We start from the raw sequence: 18,438 nt of genomic DNA, 5'->3' as shown, positions 1-18,438 counted from the left end.
GAATTGTGCTAGCATGCATGGGGCACACTGTTTGGCACAAGGGGGACCTGGTTGCTAAGCAACTGTATCTGGCCTCACCTCCTCCCTGTAACCTTTTTCTCTGTTTCTAAGCTTCTAGTTAGCAGATGGGAGGGGCTGAAGCTGCCCAGCCCAGCCCTTGGCCCCCTTTCCTGCAACAAGAGGTCTATTCATGGTTTCTGAGCAGATTTATTGTCTCTCTGATTCATGTCTGTGTGTGTGGGGGGCGGGGGGAGAATGAAGGGATAAAGGGAGGGGCGTAGGTGAACTAGGGAGACCTCACCCTCCAACCAAGCTGGCTGAGCTATTTAATCAATGCTGATCCAAGAACAGGAGCAGAACCCTGCCTAGAGACTCCGAGGGTTTACTTCGGTGCCGCTGAGCCGAATGGTAAGACTCTACATACATCTGTGCCATCCCTGACCTGGCCTCTCTCTCTTTCTCTCTCCCTGCCCCCACCCTTGGGCTTCTAGGCTAGATCCTAGAGGGGGCCCTGTGTGGCCAACCTCCTATTTTTTCCCCCAGGGACTGACTTCTGTTCTCCTCTCCTGTCCCCCATAGGCCTATCCAAGTGCTTTGCACATAGACAGTGTTTAGCAAATCACTATTACATTGAACTCCTACTCAGAAGGAGGACCAGGAGATCCTGAACCATTACAGACCATTGTTGCAGACTACTGCATGAGCTCAAACACATGGATTTGGAGGTAGAGCAACTCCTGGGGTGAGGCCAGTTAGTCCAGAAGCTGAGCTGAAAGCTGAGCTCCCTCGATACTGAGACAGGAGAAAAGCCTGGGTATGCCCTGGAATTCTCTCTAGACCAAGCATTGCCTCTTTGCTCAGAAGGACATCAGTTCAAGAGAAACCATGTTCCCAGAGAAGAAACCCAAACCCCAAATGCTGTTGCCACTTCTCTGCTTTTTTATGGGTGCTTGACTGACTCTTCCAAGCCTGTGGTTCTCCAGTCTCATTGCTTGTGCCCTGGAGCCTCATTTCTAGACCTAAGAAAGAGTGTATATGGTAAGGGGCAAGGCAAGACCCCATGTTTCTCCCTATTGTTGGTGGGAGGACAAGCCCTATAGATAGATCCTGGGCTGTAACTGGTGTAGGGGATGGGGAGTAGGGGTGGTGTCTTGCTTCATACGGAAGTTTGGGCTGCTGCCCTGCTTGTGAGCTGAACTGGCAAGGGTGTTCACGGGTCCAACAGAATGATTTCCAGGGTGATTTAGAAGTGACTGATCTGGGCGAGTCTTCAAAGGCCTTTTTTTCTCCTAGCCTGAGGGTCAGGAGCACGAAGTTCAATGGAACACAAAGGCAGGACTGAGGAATGTGACAAGAACATTCCATGTGACACATGGAAATCCCATCTAAGCCAACATTGTCTTGGAGTCAGTGTTTCAGGTTTTTATGATCATTGGGTACAACTCTAGGTGTTGACAGGATAAGCTGTAATCTTCAGAGGGACTAACTTTTTTTTTTAAGAGAGAGAGAGAGAGTGCATGTACACTTGCGGGTGAGGAGGTGGCAGGGAGGGGCTGAGGGAGAGGGAGAGAGAGAATCTTTTTTTTTTTTAAGATTTTATTTATTTATTTGACACAGAGAGAGAGAGCACAAGCAGGGGGAGTGTCAGAGGGAGAGGGAGAAGCAGATTCCCCACTGAGCAGGGAAGCCCGATGCGGGACTCCATCCCAGGACCCTGAGATTATGACCTGAGCTGAAGGCAGACACTTAACCAACTGAACCACCCAGGTGCCCGAAAGAAAGAATCTTAAGCAGGCTCCATGCTCATTGTGGAGCCCAATGCAGGGCTCGATCTCAGAACCCTGAGATCATGACCTGAGATGAAATCAAGAGTCATATGCTTAACTGACTGAGCCACCCAGGCCCCCCTGGAGTCATTTTAAGTTTTAAGGGGTCTTGTCTGTTTTACTGGATCCTGAGTTCCTTGAAGAAAGGATCCATTGCTTTTACATATTTCTTCTTATTATTATACTTAGCATTTGCATTGAACTTTATAATTTATAAAACCCTTTTGATCATATAATCTTTTGTGGTCTCCCCGCCTGCCTTCCTCCTTAACGTACATTAACTGAATTCCCACTTCGTGGCAGGCCCTGAGCTAGGCTCTCGGAGCCTAGACCAGTGAGGAAGGGCAGAGGGAAAGAGAAGTAAATGAGCACAATATAGGGACACAACAGGTGCCTTATAGATTGAAGACAGCTTCTTGGAGAAGTGACATCTAAGCTGTGTCTTAGGAGTCAGCTACATGGGGGAAAGGACAGCAGATGCAAAGTTTCTGTGGAACGAGAGCACGTTAAGGCCCAGAGGACTGGCATGTGTGTTACTATGACCGAGTTCCACTGTGGAGGGAATCATGCTGGCAGGTGTGGATGGAGAGGTGAGGAAGGGCGAGGGCACAGAGGATTTTGTGGGCCGTGCCATAGGACTTTGGATTTTTCTTAAAGAGTAGGAAGATTCATTGGGTACTTTAAAAATGGGGTGACCCTTCTCATGTTTGAATTGTAGGAGGATTGCTCTGGCTTGGACACTGAGTGGAGATAAGATGCTAGAGGAGGGAGCTGACTTGTTGGGTAGTAGTGGTTATCACTCTTATTTCCCAAATGAGAAAATTGAAATTTAGAGAGGTGTTGAGTTAAGTTCACATAGTAGGCTGCAGACCTAGCTTTGAACTGCTGGTCCGGTATTTCTTCCAAGATCTTATTTTCCATTACTCTTCTTCATGGCTCATGAGCATCAGGCAAACATATAGCGTCCTCTGCTCTATGCTTTCCCACCCCCATGCCTTTGCCGCTTCAACTGCCTGGAATACCCGATGCCCATATATGTCCGTTCAAGCCCTATTCATCTATGAGGGACTGTCTCAGGCTGCCTTTTCTAGGAAGCCTGTTTTGATCTCCCAGTGAGAAGTAACCTCACCTTCTTTCTTCTGTCACTTAACATGTTCTGTCTTTTTTTTTTTTTTTTTAACATATCAGGACCCGACTGCAAATTCTCTGGGGCAGTTAGGGAGTATTCCATGTTGATTTATTTTGAACTCCCTATAGTGTCCCCCACTGTGGCCCAGCCACTTGGGCTAAATCTTATTTACTGGGTAAATGAATGGATGGTGCATTGGGCAGGGGGACTTCGTCTGAGACAGGAGAGAATGAAGAAGGCTGGGATCTAGAGGCCTGAGGAGGGATGTTGAGAGATTCAGCAGATGCCCTTGATGGTTGTGGGAGGCCAGGGAAGGGAGTGGTGAGGAGTGTGGGCTTCTGAGTTGGCCCAGTCTGGGTTTGAATACCCACTCTGGTGCTTACTGGCTGTGTGAGAATAAGGTGGATGGGGTTAGGGGTTCCAGGAGAGCAGAGAGGGCCTGGAGGGGCATCAGTAGGAACACACAGAGTCTCCAAGATGAAAAAAAAAAAGGCAGTGAATGCACAGCTGAGGTTAGAGAGTGGGGTCTTATAGTGGGCTGATCTTCTCCCTTTGGTGTGGGGATCCTGAGTGACCGACAGTTATTTCCCCAGAGCCTGATGCCGGATGGCCAACCCCACATGGAGGCTCAGGATGCAGAGGAGGGCCCAGGACCTGGGATCTTCAAAGCAAAGCTAAGAGACCCACTGCGGAGGCCCGAGGCCCAGCAGCAACCCAGTAGGCCAGACTGGGCTATAGGGGAATGACAGGGTGGGGACAGCGACTGGGTAATCCTCCTACATCTCCCAGATCCTTCTTGAGAGAGCCCCCAATGGCTGATGGCGAGAGGCTGCCTCACTGTTTATCCCAGACCTGCTTTTGCTCTGTTTCCAGTTTGGGGGTTGGGTGGGCTCTGGGGGCCTCAGTGGGGATGGGGCGGGGGGAGGGTGGCAGGTGCAGTGGGGCAGACTCCTGCCACAGCCCTGTGGCTGCCTGGCCCCATGGTGGGGCCTCGGGCAGAGTGAGGCTGGCAGGCAGGAGCAGGGCACACAGACTCCTCTGCCCTGTCCCGCAGGCTCTCGGGCAGGGCGCCGGTGCTCGGGGTGGTGCTGCTGGCTGGTGTGAGCGTCGGCTCCTGGCTTCTCGGTCAGTGCTGGGACCCTTCAGTGCTCCGGGGAGGGCCAAAGAACAGGGCCCGGGGCGTCCTTGCGGGAAGAGACAAGCAGATGTAGAAGGCAGCCGGGACCTGTCTTTCTCATCTACTCTGAACTGACAGGGAGAAGGGAGGGACTTAGGCTCTGCGTGCAGAATGCTTTAGTCCTACCGTGGGAAGTGGAAGGTACTTGAGTGGATGACCCAGGGAGGCCCAAGTCGAACTTTCTCTAGAAGTCCTTCCCAGTCAGAGGGAGAGAGACAGGGACAGGGAGAGAGAGTGTGTGCTGAGCCTCTCCCCAGTGTGTTAGGTGGGGGCCCGCCTGAGGCTGGGTGGCCGAGGGGGAGTCCCCAGGCAGCTGCTTTTGTCTCCCTCTGTTGCAGGGGTCTTGTTCTGCCCCTTGGCCCTCTCATGTGGGAATCCCTCCCTTCTCCTGGCCTCTTGTCTGTGACCCTCTCCTTGTCCTTGTCCTCTGAAGTGCTGTATCTGTGGCCAGTGGCCTCTCAGCCCGCTGCCGGAACCTTGCAGGATGAGGAGATCCCTTTGAGCTGCTCCGAGGCCAGCGGTGAGGAAGCCCTACACCCCATGCTTCCCAGAGCAGGTGGGCCACCCCCCCAAGCCTACGGACCGCACCCCCCCCGGCCCTGAGCCCCTTCAAAGCTCTGGGACCCCCACTTCTGGCCAGGGACAAGAGGACCAGAATGAAGGGCCCTGACGTCACTGCCAGCATCTGGGTCTCCTCCTCTGGTGGGAAGGGAGCGACGTGGTCCAGCCTTGAAAAGTCCATCTCAGATTTGGAGCTCTCAGCACTCCCTGGGGACTGTCTTGATCCCTAGCTGGGGCAAGGCCAGGAGCCCAGGCTGGAGGAGGGGTGGCAACTTGCCATTGGAGGCCGAGTGAGCCAGCAGGATGGGGAAGGGGGAACCGGTGCGTGTGGGGAGCCGGGGTGGAGCCAGCAGGGGTCCCCACCCACTCCACATTGCCCACTCCCCACCCCACCGCCTTCTCATTGTCCTCTCCCTGCCAAACATGAGTCAAGGATCAGGAGATCAGGTGCCCGGGCAGGGGCTGGAACCGATCATAGGAGTTACAGTCAACGTGGAGCGTGCTTTTTGCTAGCTGTGTGACCTTGGGCAACGCTGCTTCTCCGAACTTCCGTTTCCTTCTCTACAAAATGGAGATGCAACTATTTATTACATAAAATTGTAAGAATAGTACGAGCTAATGTATAAAAGAGCCTAGCACAGAGCCTGGAGAAAGCAGATGCTCAGTGGTAACCATCACTAGTATTACCTCAAGATACGACACTGGGAGACCCGGACTTAAGTCCTGGATCCATCATGTGCAGACTCTGTGATAGGGGGCGGGTCGCTTAACCTCCATGCCTTAGTTTTCCCTCTGCAGCATGGGAGGATGGTCATACTCACCCCACAGGGTTGCCGTGACAATGAGTGACAGAGCACGTTTAAAAGCACTTGGTTAAACACCAAACTGGAATGCAGCACTATAAATAGGGGCTATTTTGTTCTCAGAACTGGCCTGATGCCCTGGGGGACAGGGAGCCTGACACTGTGTGACCCGGATGCTGTCTTGAGGCCTCTTCAGGTCCCCGCATGGCCAGGTCCAGCTCCCCCTGCCCAACCTGCCCCTCCACCCTACAGCAGGTAGGATGTGACTTCCATGCCGTGCCTTCAGTATCTTTCAGAACAAACACTGAGGACTTCTTGCTGGAAGTACAAGTGAGGGCACAGCCAGACTGGCTCCTGGTCTGCCACGAGGGCTGGAGCTCTGCCCTGGGGGTGCGGATCTGCCAGAGCCTTGGGCATCTCAGGTAACTGGGGCCAGGCTTGGGGCCCGGGGAAGGTGGAGGGCCGGTGGTGGTGGAGAAAGGGGAGTCGGAGACCTCTATCTGCCTGTCCCCATCAAAGTGCTCAGGAACTGGCAGGAGGTCATTTTGGCTGTGTCCTGGCCTCTGGGCATGGTGGGGCCCCAGCTCATTTCTCTCCTTTGAGCATCCCTGCTTTTTAACAAATATGAATCCCAGAAAAGGTCATCGTCAAAGTCTTGCTCCGTGACCGTACCACTGGGAGGATGGTATCTCATGCACATCGTGGTCATGATTATGTACCATTTCCCGTGCTGCAGTAAACCGGTTTCCTCCTGTTCTGTTCCCCTCTTCCACCAAGACTCACTCACCACAAGGGAGTGAACCTGTCTGACATCAAGCTCAACAGCTCCCGGGGGTTTGCTCAGCTCCCTCCCAGACTGGAAGGCCTCCTGGAGGACGTGTGGCTGCCCAGGTAGGGCTTCTGAGGAGGTTGAGTGGGATCCCTTACTTCTGGTGAACAGTTTAGCAAAAATCTTCGGGTCATGGGAGCGTGGTGGTGAGGACATTGGCCATGTGAGATAGGACACAGAGGAACAGTTCCCAGTCAGAAATCACAAACTCAGTTCACGTGAGTGGGGACTGACTCTGCCAGGAGAGCCAGAGCCCTGTGGGTTTGGGACACGAGAGGGATCAAGGCATTGGGCCGCTGGGGCCAGAGATGAGTAGGAGAGAGAAGAGGACTTTGGTCCAGCAGGAATTGAGGTTTTGCTAGGAAGGAGGAGGGGGAGAGGAGAGCAAGGAAGGGGCTGGAGAGAGAGAACAGAGTAAGCCCTGGAGGGGCATGGGGTGAAGTGTGCTATTCTTCATTCATTCCCTTATCCATCTACTGAACACAGGTTCATTCAGGGGCCCTTAGCGGGCCCAGCTGGACTTCCCATCTACAAATACTGGATTTGGGCCCTGCGCAAGACAACCCTCAAGGGCCATGACCTCCTGCTGGTGCTCTGGGGTGATGGGACAGAGTAGCATTGCTGTCCTAGAGACCTGTTAATGAGGAGGGGCCTAGGGGCTTGGATGGAGGCAGGACACAGATGGGGGGCTGCACCGGAGGCCTCTTCTGTTTCCACCAGACAACTGTCCCTGGCCTCCATGGCCTTGGGTGGGCCCCTGCCCTGCTTCTTGCTGCCACCTCTGTTTTGTAGGAACAGCTGTACTTCCGGCCAGATCATTTCCCTCAGATGCTCTGGTGAGTCATGTCCAGGCATATCCGGAAAGGTGGCAGTGGGAAGAAGGAGTCTCCCCCCTGTCCTGAGTGTGATGAGCCCCACAGAGAGACTCAGCTTGGTCTGGGGTGGGGTTCCTTGCCCACCTGCCCCTCTGCCTGCTGGTCCCCTTCTGCCCCAACAGAGCCCTGTCCAAGCCTCTGTCCTGTCCCCTACCAGGCCCTGATCTGGGCGGGTCATCTCCTTGCTTCACTTCCTGGCACTCCCTGACATGAATTCCGAAGCTCCTGCCCCCTTTCATCTAGAGCGCCCCAAAGGGATTTCTGTTGGCTGCTAACCGGTTAGCACCTTCAGGAGACTAAGGAAGGGGACAAACTGGGGGCCACATGGGAGACAATCTGTGGAAATTCGATCATCTGACCCCCCCACCCCCAATCATCTATGCATCTCTTCCTCTTTCCTCTTCCATGCATCCATCCACACACCAACATTTTGATCCCTCCTGTGGGACAGGCTTTTCGTAGGTGTTGGGGCTCCACGGACACTGTAGGTGTGGTCGCAGCTCTCAGTGAGCTTGCAGCCTGATGGGGCAGCCACCCCCCGATGTGTAATTGGCACTGCGACCGTCCTCTCCCCCAAGCTTAAGGCCAGGAGTAATAAATGAGAGCTATCCACACTGGGCCACACTCCCCGAGGTGAGGACCATGCTGGCTCCCACTGTCTTCTGGCTCACCATCTCCCCTGTGCTTCTCTGTCTGCAGAGTGTGGGGCCGGGCCCCTGGCCTCCCGGATAGTCGGCGGGCAGGCCGTGGCTCCTGGGCGCTGGCCCTGGCAGGCCAGTGTGGCCCTGGGCTCCCGGCACACGTGCGGGGGCTCCGTGCTAGCCCCGCGCTGGGTGGTGACGGCCGCTCACTGTGTGCACAGGCAAGTCTCAGGGGCTGCTGGCGAGGAGAGCGCCTCAGCGGCCTTTTCTGTTTGGCCCTTGGTATGTCCCGTATAACATGTCCACGTCGGACTGTCTGCCTCCCCGCGTCCATTCTGAGAGGCGCGGACTGTGCAGTTCTCCCCGTTCCGCACCAAGAACAGCTCTGTACGAATAGCAGCAACAGCACAAAGATTGGTTCTTTGTATTTGCTCAGTTTTGAAGGTTTTCGAAGGCTTTCCCATTCACAGCACTCTGTGCTTCTTAATGTTCATCACAACTGTAATTAAATCACCTTCCATGTAATTATTTGTTTAATGTCTTTCTTCCCCTTTAGACTGGAAGCTCCATGGGAACAGAGACTCTAAGTCTTGTTTACCACTGAGTCTCTTAGTTGATTTTCCCACTGCCATGTCCCCCTGGCCTAGAACAGTCCTGGCAGATAATAGGTGCTTCATAAATACTGCTTGGAGCAGTGTAGGAATGAATGATGAGTGAATGAGGTCTTTGGACCTCTCCTTTTGGTGGCGGGCAGGGCAGATAGCGTACTGCTCGGAGACTGAGGCTGGGAGAGGTGAGGTGACTTCCCCATGATCACAGGTAGGTGGAGAGATGGGACTCATAGAAGTTTTTCTGACTTGCAGTTAGGATATCACACAAGCCCCTTTGATGTTTGTTATAAAACATGGAGGAGCATTATTCAGGACAGAGGGGAAGGGAGTTGCAGATCACCCACAGTGTCTTCCTTCTCTGCTGGTGTAGAGCATTTATTAAGCACCTACTGCATGCCTAGTATCTTGGCAGCTGCTGCAGGGATACTAAGAGGCACGGTCCTGGGTTCTGGGAGCTCCCAGCCTGGTGATGGGGGCATCCATGAATGGCTTCTCTGGCCAGCTTCCCCCACCTGCCACCTCACTTAGGTCAGCCTCTTCTGCCCCGTCCTTCCCTGGGCTCAACATGGCTCCTATGTGCAGTTTTAGGCTATCCCGCCTGTCCAGCTGGCGGGTCCATGTGGGGCTGGTCAGGCACAGTGCCGTCAGGCCCCACCAGGGGGCTATGGTGGAGAGGATCATCCCTCACCCTCTCTACAGCACCCAGAATCACGACTATGACATCGCCCTCCTGCGGCTCCGGACGCCGCTCAACTTCTCAGGTGAGGCGCTGGCCAGGGGCGAGCAAGCTGCGCGCTGTGGTGAGCGAGGCAGGCCCTGGGGGGCGGGGGGGGCTCAGGGGAGAGCTCATTTCTGAGGTTCCCTCCCAGGGCCGTAAACCCTAACACATTCAGTTCATTTGGTGACCACAGTGAACTTTGGCATCACCTGGACCTAAGCTTGCACCAACTCTTGGGGAGGCTCTTTTGGGGACAAAGTTTCTGGCCCTTTGCATAGCTGGGCTGCAAGTGGGACTTGCCTCAACGTCCCCAGCAGAGCCTCCTTGTTGCTCCATCTACCAACGGGCTGCTCCGCCCCTCACCCCAGGCTGGCCCCAGGTCCCAGCCACCATGTGACATGTTACAGTTAATAAGCTTTATTTTCCCAAATGTCTTTCCTTCAGTCCTTGTAAGAGCCCTGACAGGTAGATGAGGCAGGTATAAAGAGGGAAGGACAATGACGTTTAGTGAGGAAAGTGACTCTGCAAGATCACACAGCAAACCGTTCCAGAGCCTGGTGTCCTGACTCCGGGGTCCGGCTTCTCCACAGCAGCTGCTCTTGAAAACAACCACCCCCCCAGCATGCACGTGTGCCTGCATGCTCACCGACAAACACACACATGCGCTCACACGTGCACACACTGGCTCATGCAGTCTTCACACAAGTACGCGTGCACACACGCTCACGCACGCTCTGCGCTCCTCCCTCCCGTCACCTGTAGCCTTGGGTTTCCCAAATCACAGTTGTTGCTCCATGCCCTTCACAAATTTTACCACGTATGTGTACCCTCTGAACTGTGGCTCAGCAGTTAGTATTTCTAGAGTGACTTAAGTACATTTGAAAGGGGAACTTTGAGTTATGACCTAACTGGAGAACCCATATTACTTGTAGCGAATAGGTAACAACCGTAAAAATACCGAGCGGAAACAAGACAGCGTTGAAGTTCCAGCTAGCTGCCCTCCGCAGATCCGCTGTGCCCAGGCCTGCTGTTTGTGTTTAGGTGGAGGTCGGCAGGCACTGGGTGGAATTTTTGTCTTGGATGCACTTGGAGGGACGGAAAGAGCCCTAAGAAGGGAATTCTCTTTCCCCATGTACATCAGTGCTTATTTAATGGCATGTCTATGTGCTACTGTAGGACAAGTTTGGGGCCCGAGCCCGTAGGACTTGCCACACACTTTTGGAAACAATGCCCCAAGAGGGATCAAACACCCTAAGGAAAATCCAAAATGAGTCCTCATTAGGAGAAGTTGGGCACAAAGGCCCAGAAGAAATTCCCATTCTCCCTCAGTGCCCAGGCCAGGGGGTGTGCAGCGCGTCCCTTGCCCAACCCAGAAGGCACCATGCACGTGGCAGTGTATACGTTGTCCTCCGGGTCAGCGGTGACCTCCCTGCCGATGTGGTACAGTGCGCGGCCTACACAGCCTTACGGGAGGCCTGGCTGGCGGAGGCGGGGGGCCAGGACTGTGGGAGAGGGAGTGAGGAGGACCTTCCAGTCCTGGTTCTTCCCCCAGGCTGAGGGTGAGGGGGTGGGGAAGGGAAGCTGAGCCCGAGTGGGGCCCAGGACCACCCGCTTCTCCACAGATAACGTGGGTGCTGTGTGCCTGCCAGCCGAGAAGCAAGATTTTCCAAGGGGCTCGCGGTGCTGGGTGTCTGGCTGGGGCCACACCGACCCCAGACACAGTGAGTCAGCTCCCAGGGCCCTGGGGAAAATAGGGGTGGGGGGATGGGGGGACATTGTCCCCAAGATGAGGCCCCTCTCTCTCCCACCTCCACCTCCCCTGGCCAAATGGCAGTGCCAGCCCCCTTTTACTCTGGTATCACTGTTGGCCAGACCTAGGAGCCCTGGTCTCCCTGGCCTGGGTCTTTCTGGGAGAACGTTCCCTGAGTTTCCACTGAAGCCACTCCATCCCAGGAGTGCTGTGGCCTCAGCATTGGGGGCGCGTATCACTCTTACGTCTGACGGACCTGTGCCTCCTTCCCAGGGTCCGCAGCTCCCACCTTGGGCTCCCCTCTTTGGATGTCATGTCTCCAGGGCCTCTAACCACCTTCCCTCTTGCTGCCGTGTCTTCCTGGCCTTGCTTTGTGCCCCGCGGCCTGGCTCTGTGTCCCTCCATCTGCACGTGTACCTGCTGCAGCCCACAGCTCAGATACGCTCCAGGACACGCTGGTGCCCCTGCTCAGCACCCAGCTCTGCAATAGCTCTTGCGTGTATAGTGGGGCACTCACCCCCCGCATGCTGTGTGCTGGCTACATGGACGGGAGGGCTGACGCGTGCCAGGTACAGCATGGGGGGGGACTGTAGTGGAGGGTGGGAACGGGGGGACCTGGGGGGGCTTGGCCCCTGCTCTGAGCAGCCACTCTAGGAGGAGGGGTGCCTAGGCAAGTCGAGTAGCGTGCTAAGGATTTAGGGAGGAGTGAGGCAAGCAGAGATCCCATGCTGGAAGCAGCAGGGGCAGGGAACGGAGGCTCAGCTCCCTCCACCAGGAAGGGCTAACAGCCTCTTTCTCGGTGTCTCTGTGCCCTCAGGGTGATAGCGGGGGCCCCCTGGTGTGCCTGGACGTGGGCACCTGGCACTTGGTGGGGGTGGTCAGCTGGGGCCGTGGCTGTGCAGAGCCCAGTCACCTGGGCGTCTACGCCAAGGTTGCTGAGTTCCTGGACTGGATCCATGACACTGCAAGGGTGAGTGTGGGGGCAGGGGTGGGGCGGTCGGGTTTGTAAAGGACCCAACCCTTGGAAACTGTGACCCTCACCTCTTAGGCCTGGGCCCTGCTTGGGGCTGGAGGATGGGGAGGAGGAAGTGATGCTTGTAACACTGAATCCATTGGATTTCTCTGGATTTAAGTGTTAACTAGGTGGGGGTAGACCTGGATGTGTAGCCCAGATCCGCCATTTACTCTGTGAGCTTTGGCAAATTCCTAACCTTGGCAAGCTTCAGTTTCCTGGTAATAGCACCACGGCTACCTGTGGGGAGTGATCCTGTGATGAGTGAATGATGTAAGACTACGAGGAGCAGCGAGCTGCCCAGTGCTAGCTAGGCCTGCAGAGAGTGCTCCGCGTGTTATTCATATGAGTGTTTGCTCCTGGTTTCTAAGGCAGTTAAGAGTGCCTGCATTCCCTGCACTATGGAGAGAGCTCGGCATTTAGCGGTTTGCGTTCAGCAAGGGATTAATTCTTGTGCGACACTGGGCAAGGCCCTCAACTTCATCCGTTCACTGGGAGGGCCGAGTAAGAGAATGTGTACGGAAACAGGTTATGTGTGTAAAGAACTTTACAAATGCAGGGCGTGACGTAGAAAAGCATCTTTCTGCGGGGCTGGGCACAGACACAGGTGGTGGGTAATAAATTTTAGAGTTTACAGGGGACATATGCACCCGCCCTCTCATTCAAGCCTTACAGAAAACCTCGAGAAGCAGATATTTTTGGCTGCATTTGATAGAAGTAGAAATCAAGGTTCCAAATGGTGAAGTGATTTACTAAAATGAACATTACTGGGCTGGTAGGTGGTTGGGCCACGCTGTGGGTCTGGCTCCTTCCTCTGTCAGCCCAGGACTCCCTCCCTGGTCCTGCCTACAGCCTCGTGCTTCCTGGGTCTCTGGCAGGTCCACTAGATGGAGAAGCGGCAGCCTCAGATGCAGAAGGCACGGACCTCCTACCACACAAGACAGTCACCACCCACGGGCCAGCCTCCAGGGAGGGCCTCTCCCCTCCCAGGGCCCTGATTTTGAGCCCCTCTTTCTCATCAGAGAGCCTCAGTAACAGGAGAGCGGGTGGGGCTGGGCTGGGAAGATGGGGGAGCTGGGGGGTATGGGGAAGGAGTGAGAGAGGAAGAGGTGGCTGGCAGCAGCTAGGTGCCTGCCCTTCTGCCCTCTCCCCTCCCCCCACCAGCCCCACCATCTTTTTGTGCACATCTTTTGGGAGGATGCTCAGGGATGCCCTGCGACCAACTCTCTCCAAGTGCTCTCAGGTAGGGCAGGTGCCTCTCTAGAGGAGCCCCTGGCTCAAGGCAGGGCCAGGTCCATGGAGTCAAGGATCCTCCTGACTCTGCAGTCATTCTCACCTACTGCCTATTCCCGCCTGGCTCTGGCTGGCCCTGCTGGGGCGGGGGGCCCTGTAAGAAGTGCTCTGGTTGGCGCTGGGATAGGGCGTTGGTTTAAAAATGACAATCAGTGAACTGGTCCAAGGAGCGCTGTTATTAAAGTGAAGTGATGTATGGTCTCGGTCTGCCGCTCATTCTCAGTCTCTCTTTCTGTCTCTCTGTCTCTGTCTCTCTCTCATACACACATATACACTCCCTCCCTCTCATACTCTCTTTCTCTCTCTCTCTCTCTCACACACACACACACACACACACACACGCTAAGGGATAGAATTAAAATTTTCCTTCTATACATATTTCTTAAAGCTCTGGAACAGACTCCTGCTCATCTCTCTAGAATTTTGGCATTCACTTATTTAATTCTTTACATCTCTTAAATCCACACAGCGCGATCTGCAGCACACAGCCGTGGCTGCTTGGGTGGGCTGCTTCCACAGGCCTGAGTGCGGTTACGTTAGTGCTCTCTTAGGAGGTTCTGGCTTCCCAAGACCCGTGTCTCCTGAGCTCCTGTCTCAGCTCTGGGCCTTCCATCTTGGGGAGATTTCTTTCTGAGTTTATGCCCAGTTAGCATTTTCCTGGTTCAGCTTCTCCCCAACTCTCTCCTCTCTAGCAATTAAAATGCACTTGGCATCTTGTTTCTAAAAATTGCAATGAATTTTTTATGGAGCTTACCCAAGGAAATGCAATTAGCACGACACAACTTTTTTCGTGAGTTTATCAGCATTTTTTTTTTTTTTTTTGAGGGGTGGTACAAATGAATATTCATTCCTGGAGGGTCTGCTCCCTTTCCATGAAGTGCACTAAAACATAAGGGCCTCAATTAACTGTCGCTCTGTCACCTGGGAGGAGGTTGCTGGGAGTCTGCTCTCAAACCCCAGAAGCAGCATGGGAGAGGCTGGGGCAGGTGGCAAATAGCCTCACCCTGTGTTCGTAGACCTGCAGCCCCTTCCCTGAGCTCGAGCATTTACTCCCTGACTCTGGTAAGCCCCCATCCCCAGAGGGAGTTTCAGGACAGCTTATCCCCCTGGGCAGGGAAGAGTTACCAGCAAATCCATCAACTGTGATCTTCGTGGTATTTCCCATGTCACCCAGGAGCATTGGCTTATTTAAAGGGAGGTTTTTATTTATCATAGTCATTAGAGCCGGTTAATAATCAGTAACATTTGGATATTAGTTTATCGACGCTGTTCATGTGTATCTCACTTAGATCTCATAATAGCTACGCAGTGAAGATATTATGATCACTGTGCCCATTTTACAGGCAAGAAAATCAGTTCAGAAAGATTAAGTATCTCCCCAAGACCCGCCACGAGTAAGTGCCAGGGAACCCTGGGGCTTTTTACTCATCCCCATTGGTGTTTTGCACATGGATGACGAGATGGTCCAGTGTTGCACAAAAGTGTAGACTTGGAAGGTGCTTTAACACCTAGTTGAGTTGCCTGCCTACACGAATGCATTGCCATCCCTGCTTTTTATAGGTGAGGTAAAGCAAAACCTGGGAAATTAAGTGGCTCCTGCCAGAGACCCTTCTTAGGCAATATTCTTACAGATTGCCAGTTCTCCGTGAGATTCACAAATGAGTATCTTCCACAGGAGGACGATAAAGAGAACCCTAATTAGAGAATTTGCTAATAGTGGTTCCCTGTTTACCTACACAAGCTCCTAGTATCTTTTGCCAGTCGGATCTGCAGACTCAGAGGCTCCCACCTGCCCTTCCTTTGTTAGCACCTGCCAATCCAGCTCTTAGGAAAGTGAGGAGGCGTGCTGGGGTGGGGGCCAGCTGCCGGAGTGCAGGGGTAGAGCTGGGGGCAAGGAAAGGTGGGAAGATTCAGGTCCAGAAGGATTTTAATGGGGACCAGCTGGGTGCCCAGCTGCGTTGAGCTCTGTAGGGAATGCAGAGGTAGAGAAGCCTGACTGCCTTATTGGAGCGATGAGGCTTATTTGCATAAATTACAGTAGCCAGCCAGGCACGGGGCTACATGGCGAGGCAGCGATTGCTAAGGGAGCTCCGGGGGCCTATCGTGGAATAAGTCAGGGCATTTCTGTGCAGGAAACCCGTCTCTCCTGCCCAAGGATTCCGTGTCCCACCTGGCGGGGCAGAGCTGGCGAGCCCCCGGGACTTCCCAAGCAGGTCGCTCCTGGCTGCCATGCCCAGGGTTTCCTCCTTCTCTCGTCTACTCCTTCTCCGTGCTTTTGGGGTCTGGAGGGTACAGTGGGGGTGCAGGCTCTCTCTCCTTGTTAGACCTTTTACTTTTGGAAGTGCTGGGCTCACCCGTAATAGGACAAACCTGGAAATGCTATCAGTGCTAAAAGCTGGTACAGGAGCTGCTGGGAGATGATTTTCCCCAGTCTCTCCATTGTTTTCTGTGCTCTGCCCTCTCCTGGCCATGCACTGAGGACCCTCCCGGCTACTCAAGAGAGAGCCCAGCTACACCCGCTGCCACCATTCAGCCTCTCCCGGCATCCCTCGTCCGGATTCCCCTCCCCCGCCCCCCACCTCCCTACTCAGACACGTCAGAATGCACTTTGGGTATGCCTCCCCCTCAGGACTCTGCTTCCTGCTAACCGATTGGAGCCCAGCGTTGTTAATGGCTGCTTAAACTGTCTTAAATACCACCACCTCTAGAAGGTTCCTAGTAGCAGATGGGGAGTAGCGTCCTGCTCCTGAGGACAAGGCTGATCTTTCTTACATATTCCAAGACCTGGAAAGTGAGATGTGGAGCAGCCAGGCACCCTGTGTAGACTTACAGCCCTCCGGGGGCCCCAGGGACAGAGCAGTCCCAGGGAATCTACTGGAAGGTTTCCGTCTGGACTTGGTGCTGGAGCAGACCAAGCTGGGGACTCAGACAGAATGGAGAGAGCAATTCTGGCTCCAGAAGACGCCGATCTTCCACTCGTGTGCCTCTCTCAGAGCAGCGTGTGAGCTCTAGGAAAGCAGGGGCTTTCACAGGGGCTGGGCTTACCTTCTGAGCCTCCTCCCTTCCAAGGAATCTTTGGCTTTGGCATCTGCTGGGGTAGCGTCCCAATCTGGGCCTCCAACCACTTAAGAGAGTGCTGCCCTGAGCGAGTGACTCAGCCTCACTTGAACTTGGTCTTCCACCTGTCAAACAGGGAGTCTGGGCCAGGTAGTCTCCACGGGATCTGCCCTCTCAGCTTTAACTCAAACCTCTGTTACCTCCAGAGACATCTGCCCCACTGTGGAGAGCACCATAGCGTGGTGCTGGGCCAGATGTAAAGGACCAAGCATGTTCTGGCTCCTCAGGCCCACACCAGGACAGCACTCACAGCTGCTCTCCCTTGAGGCTTGCCCTCTGGGTCCTGGCGGGGGTGGGGACCACACCAGGCACACAATTTTATTTTATTTTTTTTAAAGATTTTATTTATTTATTTGACAGAGAGAGACAGTGAGAGAGGGAACACAAGCAGGGGGAGTGGGAGGGGGAGAAGCAGGCTTCCCGCAGAGCAGGGAGCCTGATGCAGGGCTCGATCCCAGGACCCCAGGATCATGACCTGAGCCGAAGGCAGATGCCCAACCATCTGAGCCACCCAGGTGCCCCAGGCACACAATTTTAAAGCCATTTTTCCCCATGTCCGTCTGTCTGGCATTTGTATCGGGGTGAAGGTTTCCGGGACAGGTAGAGCCCCGTGACCTGGCAGTGTTTCACGTGCTCCCCAGCTCCTTCCTGACATTTGAGGCTCCGTGTAGGGCCTCATGGGCCCCAGCTCCTAAAGACGGTGAGGGAATTTCCTCCCTCCCACAAAGACCACGGACACTTTCCTTCTGCCCCCTTTCTCTTGACAGCTCCTAAGCTGGCCTCAGGACCCCCTCTGCTCCCCAGCCTCTCCCTGTGCATGAGGAGGAGGGGTGAGGAAAGGGTTTGGTTAGCAGAACCATTAACAGGCAGCTGTGGTCCAAACTGTCCTCTGTCCCTGGCCATGTTACCAGGCTCACGGAGGGAGAATCCTTTCCCACGGCCCCTCAGGGTGACCCTACCTTCCCAGTTTGCCTACGATGGTCCTGGTTTTAACACCGAAAGCCCTATGTCCCCAGAAACCGCTGTCTGGGCAAACCAGGACAGTGGGTCACGCTAAGTCCACTGTATAAAAGGCTTTCTGTAAAACCCAGTGCCCCTCGGCCTCCTCCAGTCCTCCTTCAGTCTGACTGGGCTTAAAAGAAACCTGCCCTGGTGACCCAGAGGTGGAGGAAGAGAAGGTTCCTGGGAGTTCTCGAGGTCTGGGCTGTTTTGCAGACGCTGCCTTGGCCCTGCTGCGCCAGCTCCTTTCCTGTGGCGGGTCCTCAGATGGCAGCCCGGGCAGCGATACCTCACCTCGCTAGCCTGGCGCTCCCAGGCCCAGAATTTGGGGGAGACTAGGAAGGTGAGGTAGATACAGTGCTGCTCCTGGAAGGCATAATATTGATTTCCCCGTTTCCCCAGGTCTCACCGATTTCTGCTCCCCAGAGCCGGTACAGGGCTCAGCACGTGGTGCTCACTGAGCCCACTCGGGAGGAGGAGAAGGGGGTGCTGTCCCCCTGGGAGCTGGCTGGGCCTCTTCTCCAGCCTCTGCCATCCGGAGGGGATCGGAGAAGAGCAAAGAAGAGACTTCCAGGCTGCTGGAGCCCGCAGGGATTCTGTGGGGTTTGTTTTTCCTCGGCACTGTCTGCAGAGGTGAGGGCATGAATAAAAGAGTGAGGGAAGATTTACTGTTCCCGCCGTTGGCAGTGGCCCTGTGTGTGCACAGCGGATCTGGGCGAGGAGGGGCTGGGGCAGGTGGGGGCGACGCTGGGACTCAGGGAGAAAGACTCTTGGCAGTCTTTCTGCAAGGACCCTGGGTGGAGCTGCAGGCCAGGCTGTGACGGGCTATCTAGGCCAACTCTCCAACCACCAGGGGCCAGAGTGTCCCCTCCCTGCTCCCACATTCTTGCCTGCGTGAACCCGGAGCAAGCAGCTTGGGTCCAAGAATCTCTACACCCTGGGGCACACGGTGGACCTAAAGGGTGTGCTGCCAGTGAGGACCCCTCATGGCCCTGGTAATGAGCACAATCCAGAAATGACTTTTATCATGGCCTAGCCCGGTCTGGGGCTTGGTGGGCCTGGGGCTGGGGCTGGGACTTGGAACTTTTCAGCTGAGA

At 54.8% G+C, this 18,438-nt stretch overlaps 1 protein-coding gene across 1 annotated transcript; it reads left to right on the top strand.

Moving 5' to 3' along the window:
* The first annotated feature begins 318 nt into the window (after window positions 1-318).
* TMPRSS5 (transmembrane serine protease 5) lies at window positions 319-17,978 on the top strand. The gene is made up of 14 exons (XM_032427739.1): window positions 319-408; window positions 3,549-3,700; window positions 4,010-4,080; window positions 4,566-4,688; window positions 5,783-5,918; window positions 6,274-6,387; window positions 7,118-7,161; window positions 7,900-8,062; window positions 9,035-9,213; window positions 10,793-10,891; window positions 11,347-11,489; window positions 11,738-11,890; window positions 17,744-17,827; window positions 17,973-17,978. The coding sequence occupies exons 1-14, from the start codon at window positions 406-408 to the stop codon at window positions 17,976-17,978; spliced, it is 1,470 nt and encodes a 489-aa protein (XP_032283630.1). The 5' UTR covers window positions 319-405.
* The last annotated feature ends 460 nt before the right edge of the window (window positions 17,979-18,438 follow it).

This window comes from Phoca vitulina, unplaced genomic scaffold (genome assembly GCF_004348235.1).
Source record: "Phoca vitulina isolate PV1807 unplaced genomic scaffold, GSC_HSeal_1.0 scaffold38, whole genome shotgun sequence".
Taxonomy (NCBI): domain Eukaryota; kingdom Metazoa; phylum Chordata; class Mammalia; order Carnivora; family Phocidae; genus Phoca; species Phoca vitulina.
This window is presented reverse-complemented; position numbering and strand designations above follow the sequence as displayed.